At 42.2% G+C, this 13,475-nt stretch overlaps 1 protein-coding gene across 1 annotated transcript in view; it reads right to left on the bottom strand.

Annotated features, from left to right (window-relative positions):
- The window catches only part of mRF1 (mitochondrial translation release factor 1), an 80,185-nt gene extending 66,955 nt beyond the window's left edge, over positions 1–13,230 (bottom strand). Inside the window, exon 1 of the mRNA XM_067145240.2 lies at positions 12,785–13,230. Within this exon, the coding sequence (XP_067001341.2) occupies positions 12,785–13,127 (343 nt within the window). The 5' untranslated portion in view covers positions 13,128–13,230. The remainder of the gene's footprint in view (positions 1–12,784) is intronic.
- Positions 13,231–13,475: the final 245 nt, after the last annotated feature.

Raw genomic sequence — 13,475 nt, 5'->3', positions numbered from 1 at the left:
AAAGGGAAGCTTAATGAACACACATGAAGATCTGAACATTCATCTAGACCAACTTGTAAAGAAAAATGATAACCTTAATACTAAATAACCTTAATGAGGCTATAGAGTATAAGAACCCATTATATGATCAAATTCTGGTGTATGTGAAAATACTTTTAAAATTTAAAAAGGGAAGCTTAAAGAACACACATGAAGATCTGAACATTCATCTAGACCAACTTGTAAAGAAAAATGATAACCTTAATGAGGCTACAGAGTATAAGAACCCATTATATGATCAAATTCTGGTGTATTTGAAAATACTTGAAAAAGATTACAAAAAAAAAAAAAGAATTGGAATCTCTCCACCTTCAGATAGACCTACTACGTGTTCCTCCCCTCTGAAGCAGAAGGTAACAACGAGGAAGTTAATGACACACCAATATCCCCTGCTCCTCCACCTCCTCAAGTACGTGAACAAGAAACAAATGTATTGACAAGGTGGAAAATAAAAAGTAGTTAATTGTGAATCTGTTAAAGTGTGATACGGACCATGAAGTTGATTTTATGTAATAGCTTGAAAGATCGTGCTCGTGTGTGGAATTCTGATGTTTTTAAACCAGTTAATTAGGAAATCGAAAAGAATGTTGGGCTTCTCAGAAATGTCATTTAAGTTGAAGTTAGGATTAAAGTATTGATCAAAATGGATAAAACAATTTTCAATTATATTCATGAGAGGCCCTTTATTAGCCATTTGAAGGATCTCTAAATCGTGTTCAATGTCGGTAAACTTGTGGTTGGAGTCAGAAATGTGCTGACCTCTTGCTGAAAACCTATTATATTTTATAGCGTTGACATGCTCCGAATACCTAATCGTAAAACTGCGCCCTGTCTGTCCCACGTATGAGATTCCTGTTATTTGTTCTGAAGCTTTCACATTATGCTTTCTGAAGAGATAGTAATTTTGTAGACATTGTTGTTGAAAGTAAAGGTGGAAGAAGTGGTGGGTTTAGATTTTTCTTTAGTAAGAGTGGTCTTAGGTCGGTGTCTCAATTTATTGATTATCTATTCTATAAAGGACCTATTATAACTGTTGAATTTGGCGACTGCCCGAATAGTATTAAGTTCATTGTTTCAAGTCTTTCTTTGACATAGGTATTGTGAAGACACGGTGGACTAAACTATTGTAGGTAGCACGTATATGTGCTTGGGGATGTGTGGAGTCTTAATTAATAGTAGTTGCAGTTTGTGTAGCTTTCTACCAGTATGCCAATGATTTAGCTATCCTTGCGCTTCCACCTACCATCCCTACTTTAACCCATATACTTCAAACATACCTTAATACATTAGAGAATTGGCAAAATTCCTAGCACATCGCCATCAATCCTGTTAAAACGCAGTTCATTGTATTCTGTAAGAAATCCTGTCTCTGCCGTCCCCAATGCAGTGTCCTATTAACCATGTACAACATATGATTAACAGAAACCAACTTCCTTAAATACCTTGAGATCAAATTACAAAACAACCTCCAGTGGAAATATCATCTTACAAATGTCTATAAACGATCCCTCCGATGCTTCCGAGCCCTACGTACCCTTACTGGTCATACATGGGTATTCAAATCTCCTCAAATCCTCCACCTCTACAAATCCTTTATCCTTCCTGTTATCACATACGCTTCTCTGACTTGGTTAACTGCTCTTCCTCAACAATACTTATGACTTTTGACGTTAGACCAACATGCACTGCGCATCGCCTTCCATCTCCATTACGATTCCCTAACCGCAGATGTCAACCTCCTTTATTCCTTTCCCATTATTCTCTCACACATTCATGACCTTCGTTTCAAATACCTAACCACTGGTCTTCACAATAGCAGCTCCATTGTCTCCGAAGCTCTTACCCTCTCCTCCCTCGCCTCCGCTATTCTTAACCACACACAAATTCCTGATGCCTCGCACCTCTTCCCAGCTATAAGAACGTAGTTTCCTCCTTATTTCACCACTGTTTCCCTCTTACCTGACGATTCTGTCCCTGATATAGCATCATGCTAGGTGAAATGCTCCTGGAGATGGTCGTACCGGTACCATCCAAACTCTTTTAGCGATAAGAGCACCAAAAGTGCTGTCTACATCTTGTTTTACTTTCCCACTTGATATACCTTTTATTATTATTTATTTATTATTATTATTCCCTCCAGATCTACAGTATTTCCTACCTTAGTGATCCTTAATGGAGAGAAATAATACTGCCCAACCTAGGCGAACACATTCAACTTTACTCTCCTAGATAAAATAATAATGTGATGATAATAATAATAATCATAATAATAGATAAGAGTATTGGTATAACAAAACAATACAATGAATACAGTGGGCCCTCCCCGCCGTGATCACTGCGCGGTGGAGTCAGTTGAATACCATATCATTGGCGGTTGCCGTGGAGTCGCGAGGCTACTCGCGATAATGGAAATGGCACTCAGCACCAGGAAGTTTAAAGACCTCCACCTCCCTGCTGGCTGAATCTCGGGAACCTTGCACATTGCGTAACTACTGCCTTCCACACTCACTGACCTACTACCGGTTCGCTGATTCAGCCAAAGCATTACATAATCTGCTCCATCAGTGTGCCGTAATCTCCTCGCTTATCAGTTCCTGTATGAATTGCTTCACTACACACATTATACATACAATAAAATAGCATTATTTAATTTACTATTCCTCTTTATAGCCACTATAACTATCCATCATCAGTCAAAATAACTCAATCTATTGTCATATCACTATTGTATATCCATCAGACATATCCCAAACTCCCCTGCAATTCCTCCCCGTCACCCCATCACTACCTCTCTTATCAATCGGACATTTCTTGTTACACCATCTAAAGCCCCCTAGCATTCATCCCACTTAAATCACCAATCACCCTCTTATACTTACAGACGCAAACAATCTCCACATTTCAAATTAACATCCAACTCCTCAACTAGTTTCTCTTCCATTCAAATTACTCACAGTCAAATTCCACGCTTAACTTCCAATCACATATCCATCAATTATTACCATACCATACCACATCTATACAACAATCACTCTTTTTCCAACCATACCACTAAATCTGCCTCTAACAAGCAACAATACCTCAACCGCCAACCACATCATCACTACCACTCGTATCAATCAAACATCTTTACAAAACACTAGACGTTTCAAATACAATTACCTCTTACCAAACATGTACCACTCATAATCACATTCATCATCTCTCTAAACATCATCTCACTATTCAATTCTAATAATGCCACCAAGACCACTAAACAATTTTCCATACAATAATAGCTATAAATGAGCACACTTCATAATACACCAAATTTGCTCCTTCACTTTTATCACAAATAGAAATGACAGACACACTCCACCATCCAACATTATCTTAATTATACTCCATTTACTGAACAATTCAAATACGCATTTCAGATATCAATAACGTCCATCCAACCTTGTTCCCTCACAACTCACCATACCAGCCATCATACCAACCATCGACACAATCAATTATCACTTCATCCTCTCTCTAATCATCACATTCATCTTACTTACCATACCCATCTTTAGTCTATATATACAAAGTACTAACTCTTTAACCATCATCATACTCTTCAATTCTAATATCACCACCAAGACCACTAAACAATTATAAATACAATAACAACAATAAATTATCACACTTTACAATACACCACATTCACAGCTTCAGCACTTTTATCCCAAACACAAATATCAAATATACTCCACCATCCAACATATTCAATTAAAAACCACCAACAGCTTGCTTACTATCGAACCCTCTCCCATATACCATATCAAGATCACTCAACCAACCATATACAATAACATCAATACATGGGCACCTCCATTGCACATCTCGTGCACGCACCACCCTCGATCAACTTTAACCCTACATCATTTACTATCTTTACTTAGCTTTTGACTCCTAGTTACCATACCTTCTTCATTTCTATCTCTCTTCCCCCATAAATCTTTTAAGCTCACACTTCTCCCTTTGTGTACAGCCATGCTTTTGTTAACTTTCTCACTCTGGACTAGACATTCACTCATACTACGGCTTGAACCACCCTCCACTCTATCAATTAAGTTTCACTATTCACTACTCTCCGCTCTTCCCTCTCACGTTCCATACGTATTTCTCTGCCAACTTCCCTGGCCCACCTTTTCCTTTTCTCACTGTCAGACCAAAACTCTTCGAAGCTTTGCTCTCTTCTCTTTCTATCCTCTGCACTCACTGCCACATTAGTATCGCTCAACTCACTGCTTCTCTTCCTTCTGCCCGTCATCTCCGCCGCTACATCTCTTACTCGTTGCTCCACTCCTTACACCAATCATGCCCTTGCTGGCCCTACTCGTTTCGTTCTTATTCAAATCCTCCTCCATAGAAAAAAGTTTCGACACTCCCCACTTTAGAGTCCATTTTCCATTGGACACCACCAGCACCTGGCCCCTAATATGAGGTCTCAACCCTTGCTGTCCTGCCCTAATCATATGTTTCTTCAAAATTTTGAAATTTCTATTCCCATCTCTTCCCCAGTCTCTCTTAATCCACATTTTTTTCTTTCTGCAGGTTTCCGGCATTTCTGATTACTGTATCTGCCATCAGTGAGGATAGCAATGTGACATTTATAGGTCTGCACCCCCTCAGCCTGCCTATCCTCTTCACATCATCTATATCGACCTCAATGAAGTTGATTTTTATTCTTATTTGTATTACATCTACCTCCTTCTATTTTATGTCCACTTTAGTCTCTACCTTCTCTTCTTGAACTCCATAAATAAAAATGGCTTTCTTCATGCTCATAATGTCTGTAGGCTTCAACTTCTTTCTTTAAATTTATCACCTCCTCTTCCATACTTTTTATTTTCTCCTTTAGAAAAGCTACATCTCTCTCACTGCTTTCCATTTTACCTTTGACTTCATTAGTGTTTTCCTGGATCCACCATCTCGTTATTTCATGCTCCTTAACTTGCTCATGTATCATCCATTTTAACTGCTCAAACGGACAGAGTTCCTCTACTACCTCCTTAACCACTTTCCTTATTACTTCAATGTCCTCCCAATTCATATTGCCACTGCTCTGCAGGCCTGAATTTAACTCCACACCCCCAATAACCATCAGGACCGTGACCACCATCAGCATCTCGCCTTTCAATCTCATCCCTAATCTAACTTCCTTACTTTTGGCTGATTCATTCTTCTTACTTCCTTGCCATCTACCTATAATGGCGCTATATTGTTCAACGCTGATCATCTTCCTTGTAACACTCTGTTCGCTCTGTCCGCTCCTCACTCCTACTCTAATCGCCCGGCACACTCCGCACAACACGTCTGTTCTCTTCACTCGCCTTAGCTAGACTGACATACCTTTTACTCATACATTATTTTCAATCATGAATTTTTTGCTCGTATCTTGTTAATTATACAATCTTTATCCCCCTTTATTTTGTATATTCTTTAAGTTACTGTGACAATCTCTCCTTTCAAGTCACAAGAAGTTATTGCCTTTTATCTTTGTTACATCCACCTTGTGTTTTATCGTATAACTTCAAATTATACCCCTTCCACAATCAGTCTTTCACTCTATTTTAACTAAAACGTAAAGTGTATTCCCATTATCACTTTCTTTCTTGTAGCCTACATATTGATATTTATCATTGCTAGCATTTAATAAACTTGTACAGTTAATCTTTTCTCCATCACCATGTTGTTCAGTCAACAGTTCTGATGTATTATTTCCTTTCTTCGTATTATTCAAGTCTCTTTTCGTCCTCTCCAGTGTCCCAGATTTAGATATAGACTTATTTTTGGATCTAACAAAGCTTTTTGTTATACAGAGTGGCCCACTTAAAACTTTCACCGTAAATATATCTGGAACAACAAGAGATATTGAAAAATGACTTTCACAGGTATGAGGGCAGGGAAGAGGCTAATTAAAGTAAATACTATGAGCCAGTCAAAAATGTAAGAAAATATGGTTTTCAACATAAACTTGCGTTTTTTTTTAATGGGCACCCTGTATTATTTCTTGCGCAATTGTTAACATGATAAATCACATAAGGAATGGCGTTTGTTTCATCGCAATAAGTCAATTACATCCTGAGGCACTGCAACATTAAGTTGATGCTTTGAGACAAATGAAATGCGCAGCAGTTGCACATCCCGAGACTCAAGCGTGAACCTCATGTTCCTCTTAATCGTGATGTGATTAACGTACTACGATGCGACGAGCACTGTACTTAATGTAACTTACACTGTTATCAAGAGGGGGCTGAAAATATGAATAGGGTTTCCTGCCACAGCAAAGGTATATGTAAATAATGGTTTCTCTCTTGCGTGCTTTATTTACCTACACAGTACAGTACTCTGCATTGTACTACTTCAAAATGTACATAATATGTACAGCATAGTTAATGTCACCGGTCAGTGTAAGCCGACCAGTTAACACTACCCAATACAACCCTCGCGTGCGCGCGCGCGCGCGCGTGTGTGTGCGTGCGCACGTACTGTACACAGTAATTGGTATCAATGTTTTAAACGTGGCATTAATTTACCTATCCATCCCTTTTAGGCATTTTACATGATTTTTCACAAATGAAGAAATGGTTAACATGTTATTACTTTACGGAGAATGTCGCCAAAATGGCACACGAGCAGCACAACTTTATGCACAGCGTTACCCTAATAGACATCGCCCAACCGGTCTTACCTTCACTAATATTGTTAGAAAACTTTGCGCGACAGGAAGCTTGTCTCCACGAACACGGGTCCAAAGCAAGAGAGTAATACATGAAGCAGCAGAGGTAGCTGTTCTGGCAGCCATTGCAATAAATCTTCATGCCAGTTCTCGTGAAATGGAAAGACAGATTGGAATCCCTCGAACAAGCATGCTGCGCATTCTTCACAGCCATAAATACTACTTGTCACTACATCAAGTGCTTCACAGCAATGACTTTCAAATTTGTCTGGAATACTGCCAGTGGATTCTGCAGCAAGGCCATGACTTTATGCGTGGGGTACTGTTTACCGATGAAGCCACATTTACAAACCATGGGAACGTCAGCTTACACAATATGTATTACTGGGCAACGGAAAACTCAGATTGGCTTCATCAGGTAGAACATCAGTGTCAGTGGAGCAGCAATGTATGGTATGGTATTGTAGGGCAACACATCATTGGCCCGTATTTCACTCTTACCAGGCAAAAGTACAGGCAGTTCTTGAGAAGTACCTTACCTGTACTAATGGAAGACCTACCTTTGAATTTGCGTCAAATAATGTGGTATCGGCATGATGAATGCCCTGCGCATAATGCCACAGTGGCAAGAAAGGCACTAAACCAACAATTCCCAAATCAATGGATAGGACGAGGCAGTCCTCTTCCGAGATTTCCAGCACGATCGCCGGACCTCACCCTATTATATTTTTTTCTTTGGAGACATGTGAAAAATATGGTGTATCAGCAGGTTCCAACAAAAATGGACAACATGAAAGACCGTATTACCACTGCATGTGTTGCAATAACACCAGAAACACTTGACAGCAGTGAGTTGATCAGCGTTGGAGCATGCACAGGGGTGTTGCCATGTAAATGGCGATCTATTCCAAGATGCTTTGTAGAGTTTCTGCTGTGAGTAATCTGGTTGCATACCGGCGTTCATGTTTGTGTGTTTCTGAAAAGTTTGTTTATTTTGTTACATGGTTTTTTTTTTTTTGCTTTACGTCGCACCAACACAGATAGGTCTTATGGCAACGATGGGATATGAAAGGCCTAGGAGTGGGAAGGAAGTGGTCATGGCCTTCATTAAGGCACAGCCCCAGCATTTGCCTGGTGTGAAAATGGGAAACCACAGAAAACCATCTTCAGGGTTGCCGACAGTGGGGTTCGAACCCACTATCTCCCGGATGCAAGCTCCCAGCTGAGCGCCCCTAACCACACAGCCAACTCGCCCGGTCACAAGTAATGTTTTGTACGTACTACTGTAGAAACATACGTTCATGTCATCACTTCGCCATCTGCAAAATTTCAATTGTAATGTGGTAATTAAGAATGTTCAGTAACATGTCCTGTACCTGTCATGTAAAATTATGTAATAAAAAGCAGTCACCTCCATACAGGCCATGAAGGTCCTTGGAGGAGTGGAAGGTAAAGGCTTCCACTATTGTTAACCTCGGCAAGTGTTGGGATAGAGTGGTTAGCTCTACGCCCGGCCGCCTTTGCCCCTGGGAATTAACCTGGTACTCATTTTTGGTGTAGGCTGAGTGAACATCAGGGCCATATGCACCTCCGAAAGTGGAAATCTCGTTTCTTAAATTTTACGACTTCCTGACGGGGATTCGAACCCACGTCCTTACGGGCGAACCGAGCACGCCTTTACCGCCTCGGCCAGGCAGCCCCTAAAATTATGTAATACTACATACAATAAACTAGAATTTCCCCCCTCTGCTAGATCCTTGGTCAGTCGTTGATTATGTAAAACCCCGACCGCTGATAATCAATTTCGTTACCATTATGTCCATTCTAGTACTGCACATAGTAGAGATCAATAGAACACGAACGAGTAAACCCTTTCTATATTTTTCATTGTGTGTGACTGGAAATAGGTATTGTTCCAAGCCCTCTTCATAACAGTGCAAATAATATTAAGTACAGTGCTTGTCGAATAGTAGTACGTCAATCACATTGAGATTAAGAGGAACGTGAGGTTAGCGCTTGAATATCGGGATGTGCAACTGCTGCGCATTACATTTATCTCATGCATCACCTTCACATCTGCGCATATGCATAAATTTCCTCGTTTGACTTGCACAGGATTGTTCTTGTCTCTTACAGGCAATATCCATCATCATCATCATCATCATCAATGTCCCAATCCAGTCCACAGCTTGTTTATTAAACAGCTGTAATTGCACATACAGTACAATAATACACTGTAATTAAGATACACTTGTCAGTCAATCAATCCGACTGCACCATCGTCTTGGTAAGTGTGCTATTTACCAACTGATGAGCCCAACTTAGCACACTGGGGCGAAACGCCGGCAACCTGGAATGAGCTAGTTGCAAAATTTATAATGTCCTATAACGGACCAACTATACTGGTATTATAAATATACTCATTCAGGATAAATATTTCAAGTTCCCTATGGGAATCAACATCTATATCATCTGATGGCCAGGCAGGCAACAATTTTTGAAAATGAGACAAAGTCTCTCATAGTGCACTAGCACTGTCTCCAAGTAGCCTATGCAGTAACCTCCACGGCATCGGTGGATGCAGAGTGGGTCTCAGCCCATAAGTGGTCACGGCTGGTCCGTGTTTCAACAGCTCTGCACTCCGACCGGCCAACCAAACAGAGGAGGGGTGGCCACGGCTCTACCGTGACTCTAGTCTCTGCATTCAGGGGACGCGAAAGGGTTGGCCCTAACCATCAGCTGTCCTATGAATTGTTTTCCATGATTTTCCATTCTCCTGCACTAAAGTGAATGCCAGGACCATTCCTAGTATAGACCACAGCCGCCAAACCCCTCACTTTCTCCTTCCATCTCCTTCACCGTAACAAATCTCCTGGCCTGAGAGACGGCGTTACCATCTGAGAGGCCCATCTACCCCATGAAGGGAGGAATGAAAACGTTTTAGTAGTAGTAGCAGTAGTAGCAGCAGCAAGCTCCACAGTGTTGGTGGATGCAGAGTGGGGTCTCGGCCCCTAAGTGGTCACAGCTGGTCCGCGTTCAAACAGCTCTGCACTCCAACCAACCAAGCAGAGGAGGAGTGGCCACGGCTCTACCGTGGCTCTACGCCTCTGCATTCAGGAAATGGGAAAGGGCTGGACCTAACGGCTGGCCCCAACCGTCGGGGTGTCCTGAGAATGGTTTTCCGTGATTTTCCATTCTCCTGGACTAAGGCCATTCAACCTGGCAAGAAAGGAAGAGAATATGGAAAGTGATCTGGCTGGATTTCTATAAAACAGAGGCCATGGCTTGAAACAGCACAAACCAAGAGTTTTATCACTTCATAAATTCCCTTGCAGTACACAATTATCATGGCAAAACATGCAAAATGTGTAAGACAAAATATTATCACGATCCAGAACCTGGATGTATATGCAAATTCTACTACTTGCGACCAATATCGTGTAGTGAGTTGTGAGAAACATAAGTTCCATCATAGACTTCTGCACTAACTGAATATATACACAACACGAAGAGCATCCCTGATTTTTTGTTAGTATAGTTCTGATACACCCTGTATGTGCTAGTTACATAGTATTAATATATATTTGAGTTAGTAGACCCTAATAATACACTGCCTGACATAAAAAGTTAAGCTCCCTGAAGGAGTGGTCCAATTTTATCCCATTTCGGTATACTTGCATACCATTGATATGTAAGTAAATTATTAGATTTACAAGGCTCCGTAATGTGTAGAATTCTCACCAGGGTGTATTTGTGATGGCACCATCCTGTTGCTGATAAGTTGTTACCAGTCAACTGCTGTGAGTCAGACAGTTAAGCAGTTGCTAAAACTGAACGCAACATTGCGTTCGAAGGGTGGGAGGGTCACGGTTCGTGCGGCCATGGCCGCCGCGTCTCCTGAAGAGAGCTTCACCTCGGTGGAGATGGACCAGTTGACACGACTACTGAGAGTGTGTGAGACGGGACGGTTGGTCTGCACAGCGTCTTTGCGTCTACTGGCGCTGGTTCGCCGCCCTTGCCCCGCGACCAAGCTCTAAAGCGTGTGCTGTGTGTGCAGCGACCTAAACAAACCAAACACAACCTCAGAGCAGGCGAGACTACCCGGTGAATTTAAAGCATATTATTAATCGGAGGAAAAGAAACTAACAAGGATTCCCTTAGTAGCGGCGAGCGAACAGGGAAGAGCCCAGCACCGAATCTTGCAGGTTCACCCTGCTGAGAAATGTGGCGTTTGGGAGGGTCCACTTATCCCCGAAACCTGCAGCGAGTTCAAGTCCTTCTTTAATGGGGCCACGCTCCGCAGAGGGTGCCAGGCCCGTAGAGACCGCTGCGGCTTTCGGGAGGATCTCTCCTTGAGACGGATTGCTTGAGAGTGCAGCCCTAAATGGGTGGGTGCAGAGAGGGCTACGTACAGTTAAGACACGTTAGACAGCCTATCCACCAATTAACAGCATTTTGACAGAGGCTGCACTGTGCGACTGCACGAGGCTGGTTGGTCACATCGTGCCATTGCCAGGCATGTGGGTCATTCAGATGTCACAGTGGCCTGATGATGGACTCAATAGGTACATGGGGGCACCCAATCACATCGTGCAGGTTCGGGTCAACCAAGAAACACCACCCTGAGGGAGGACCATCATATGGTGCGCCAAGCACTGCGGGGTCCCATAACTTCGGCTCGCCATTTGCGAACATATACTTAAAACTGTGAGTTCCCGCACAGTGTCTCGAAGACTTGCATACGCTGGATTGGGGTCCTACCGCCCCATGCATCGGTTGCCATTGACACCAGAACACCCACGCCTGCGTTTGGAGTGGTGCCTTGCCCAGGAGGCATGGGCAGAGGATGATTGGCATCGCATAATGTTCAGTGAAGAGTCCTGCTTCTCCATAACCTCCGATGACCTACGTGTGCAGGTTTGGCGGCATCGAGGGCAGAGGGTAGTTCCTGCCCATATTGTGGAAAAACACACAGGCATGTAATCATCGGTATCATGGAATGGGGAGCTATAGGATATGCGTTCAGGTCACCTCTAATAGTGCTTCGGCAGACTTTGATGGCACAGTGATACATTACAGACATTCTGCATCCGCATGGGCTACCCCTTATGGCACAGCACCCTGGGACAGTGTTCCAACAAGATAATGCACGCTGAAGTCCTCCCATGGCCAGCCAACCTGCGGTATCTGGAGGGACAGCTGCACCGACTGTGGATGAACTTGCCTCAGGAGAGGATCCAAAGGCTGTTTGATGCCATTCCGAACTGCATAAGGTTACTACGTTTACATTTTCTGACGCAAAGCGCTTTCATCGCAAAGTCTCCGGCTGAATTCAAGCAGCGCCAGAATATCATCAGAGACTTGCCTGCAGACTTTTTGGCCATACACACAGAGACATGTCTGAAGAGATTTGTTTGCGCAGACTTACCACCGACTAAGTCTGGGCATGCATGGGGCCCTTAATACCAATATAGTTGGTCCGTTACTGGACATTATAAATTTTCCAGCTAACTCATTCCTGGTTGCCAGCGTTTTGCCCCAGTGTGCTAAGTTGGGCTCGTCAATTGGTAAATAGCACACCTACCAAGACGCATGGCCCTTAAGACAACGTCTTATCACAATCCAGAACCTGGATGTACATGCAAATTCTATGACCTGCAGCCAATAGCCCATCATGTAGTGAGTTATGAGAAACATCGTAGACTTCTGCACTAACTGAAACTATTCAGCTCTACATTATGCTCAGTTTGTGTGCATCATCATTTAAAACTTTTTTTTAGATGCCAAACAGACAGGGTGGGTATCAAAGTGCCACAGAATGTGGAGATTTTCTCTATAGTCATCACAATACTCAGGATTGTGATGATGTATGTGAACATGTATGATGATTTGGTGCAGAATGGCCCAAGTACATACTGTTTAAATATATAGTCCTTCGTAGTCTGTACCAAAGAAAAATGAAAACTATCATCATTTTATACACAACTGAGTGCTTTACCTTAATATATAATAAAACTGTTTATTTTCCCATGCACTTACCGCTCAACTCTTTCAAAGACAATAAATTAGCGCACAATTCATGCCTAGCTTTACACATTTCTATCAGAGGTTTCAGTTCGCTCAGTCGTGAAAAGTCGACGTCTTTGGTCGAACTTTCAATAAGAGTTTCATACTCTGCAACAAGCCTTTCCACATACTTCTTAACAGCAGGATTATCCAGAGAAAAATCACTAATTACTCCAGAACTATGATGATACACTTGTCTAGAAGAATGATTTGAAATACTAATGCGAGCGAGTTTACTAACATAGCAGTTCGATGCTGTTTTGTAAAATCTCCCCCCGGCTAGACCAAGAGCACATTTTACTATAAAATTACGCATTTTGCATTCGTATTCCTCTGAACACTCGTAGACAGACAAACTAGATACAGCTGTTGTCCATGAGGAGCGGATTCTGTTCCTATAAAGCAACTCCAAAGTGTCAGACCAAAGAGAATAAGTGTGTCAGACCAACATATTCACGGTAGAAATATATAGACCACCATCAAATCATCTAGGAGGTGTTGGTGTTGATTAAATAAAATAGGTTTTGTTTACTACAATCCACTGCCTGCTCGATCTGCATCTGATGGCCGCGTATAAGCAGCCACTTAAAGCATAGCAACCATCGGATGCAGATCGAACAGGCAGTGCTGTGGTCACGTCCCAGCTCCCAGGTTTGCAGACAAC

The sequence above is a fragment of the Anabrus simplex genome, chromosome 4, assembly GCF_040414725.1.
Source record: "Anabrus simplex isolate iqAnaSimp1 chromosome 4, ASM4041472v1, whole genome shotgun sequence".
Classification (NCBI taxonomy): domain Eukaryota; kingdom Metazoa; phylum Arthropoda; class Insecta; order Orthoptera; family Tettigoniidae; genus Anabrus; species Anabrus simplex.
The sequence above is the reverse complement of the archived record's forward strand: the minus strand, read 5'-3'. Positions and strand labels throughout refer to the sequence as shown.